At 54.4% G+C, this 2,160-nt stretch overlaps 1 protein-coding gene across 1 annotated transcript; it reads right to left on the bottom strand.

Annotated features, from left to right (window-relative positions):
- Window positions 1-293: 293 nt before the first annotated feature.
- HTR1B (5-hydroxytryptamine receptor 1B) lies at window positions 294-1,520 on the bottom strand. Its single transcript, XM_063125797.1, has one exon. The coding sequence runs from the start codon at window positions 1,518-1,520 to the stop codon at window positions 363-365; it is 1,158 nt and encodes a 385-aa protein (XP_062981867.1). The 3' UTR covers window positions 294-362.
- Between the last annotated feature and the right edge of the window lie 640 nt (window positions 1,521-2,160).

Raw genomic sequence — 2,160 nt, 5'->3', positions numbered from 1 at the left:
AAAAGGTCTCCCATTCCTACTACAATGGCTCTACAAGGCATAATCCAGGAGAAACAACCATTTTTAAGGCCAAAACTACTTCACTCAGCAATATTAGTGGATGTACAGTAAGATGCAGCAGCATTTTTAACCAAGGCTCAGAGGGAGGCTGTTTTATAGAAACTTCCATCCTGAAAGGGAAGCTACACTATGTTTGCATGGTTCTCCTCCGTACTGAACTCTACTGTGCCATTAAAGGAAGGTATCGCTTTCCAGAGAGACAGTAACAAGGTAAGAATTATCCACCTACCTGCAGAACCAGACAAACAAAATGCATTCAAGCCTCCTGCCCTGGAGAATTACACTTAAACTGCATTCAAAATTCAGCTTCTGCATCGAAACTGTACCAATTTGTGAAATGCCTGCTTGAAGTCTTCGTTGGACATGGTGTAGATGATAGGGTTGATCAAAGAGTTAAGATATCCCAACCATGTGAAGAAGTCAAAGATGGCCATGTGGAACCAGCAAGCATCTTTACAAACAGGCAACACCAAGGTGATGATGAAGAAGGGCAGCCAGCACACGATGAAGGCTCCTAAAATAATCCCTAAAGTCTTGGTAGCTTTCCGCTCTCTGGCAGCCGTCAGCTTCTTTTTTTCCAGCAAAGCATCTGACACCTTCACTTTGACTTGATTCATATACACGGGAGATCCTGTCTCACTGGATGCCTCTGAGGCCTTGCAGTTTATAGAAGTGACTGATGACGTTGACCCTGGGGAATCCGTTATTAAGTGAGCTCGGGTTAACCTTTTGCCTGTATTCTTTGGCGTCTGTTTTAAAATTCTAGATCTGGCTTCCACATAGATCCTTCCATAGAGGATGATCAGCAGCATGGTGGGGAAGTAGAAGGCCCCCACCGTGGAGTAGACAGTGTACAAGATGTGATCTGAGTTCACCACACAATCAGCCATCTCTTCGGCTTTCGACTGGCGCCAGAACAAAGGGGGCATCGAGATGGAGATAGAGAAGACCCACACCAGAGCGATCATGCCAGCTGCCCTCTTGGGCGTCCTTTTGGTAGAGTACTCCACCGCATCCGTGATGGCCCAGTATCTGTCAAGGGCGATCACACACAAATGGAGAATGGAAGCAGTGCAACAAGTGATATCCGAAGAGAGCCAGATGTCACAGACTATCTGGCCCAGGGTCCATTTCCCTGTCACAGTGTACATGGTGCTGATGGGCATGACAAGGATGGACACCAGGAGGTCAGTGACAGCCAAAGAGGCAATGAGATAGTTGGCCGGTGTGTGGAGCTTGCGACTCTGGTAGACGGTGGCGATGACGAAAGCGTTGGACAGCATGGTGGCCAAGGTGATGAGAGCCAAGATGATGGTCAGGACGATTTTCCAGGCGAGAGGGGTGCCATCTTGGTAGATGTCGCTTTCCTCCGTGCTGCAGTTCCTGACCTGATCAGAGTCATTGGTGCGGAAGGCGTTCAGGCTGTCCAGGTCTGCTCGGCAGAGTCTGGGCTGCTCCATGCCTCAAAAGCTGCGCGCGCGCGAAGGGGCTGCTGGTCTCAGCAACCCGGGCACGGCAGCGCCCTCGCAGCCCGCCACATCTCAAGAGAAGCCCGCGCCCAAGGAGATGTCTGGGCAGCGCGTTGGTTGGTGCCTGTGCGGAGGGAAAGGAGCATGTGCGCGGGTCTCACCCAATGGGGACGCCTCCCGCGCCCGGGCGGACCATGGCTCGCGCCGCCGCCACCCACCGGCCCACCCACCTTTCGCCACTGTCCTTCCTCGCTGCTCTCAGCACGTGCGGTCTTCCAAGCGAGGCCGTCTCCGGCGGCGGCAATAGCAGCCGGGCGCCTGGTCGCGTCGGGGGCACATCTTCTTCCCACTTTTCCGTTCAAGGAGGCGGCGGCGGCGGCAGCAGAAGAGAGAGGGACGGAGAAGTTGAGAGTGGCGGCGGCAGCAAGAACAGGCGGCACACGCGCCGGGGCTTCTTCAGTCAGCCGGAGGGCGCGCCTTGCTTGCTCTCTGGGCAAGAGAGAGCAGCGAGGAAGGACGGGCGACTCGGCTGCTGTCGCGGCTACGGAGAGCCTGGCTGGACGGGCGGGCAAGAGCGCGGGCAGCCCTCCTCTCTCGTACACTTCAATAACTTTTGCCGGAGACGGACGAC

Source organism: Elgaria multicarinata, chromosome 4 (assembly GCF_023053635.1).
Source record: "Elgaria multicarinata webbii isolate HBS135686 ecotype San Diego chromosome 4, rElgMul1.1.pri, whole genome shotgun sequence".
Lineage (NCBI taxonomy): Eukaryota > Metazoa > Chordata > Lepidosauria > Squamata > Anguidae > Elgaria > Elgaria multicarinata.
This window is presented reverse-complemented; position numbering and strand designations above follow the sequence as displayed.

What these genes read in the sequence shown, in the direction of transcription:
- HTR1B (XM_063125797.1), bottom strand. Translation starts at nt 1,520, where the DNA reads ATGGAGCAGCCCAGACTCTGCCGAGCAGACCTGGACAGCCTGAACGCC.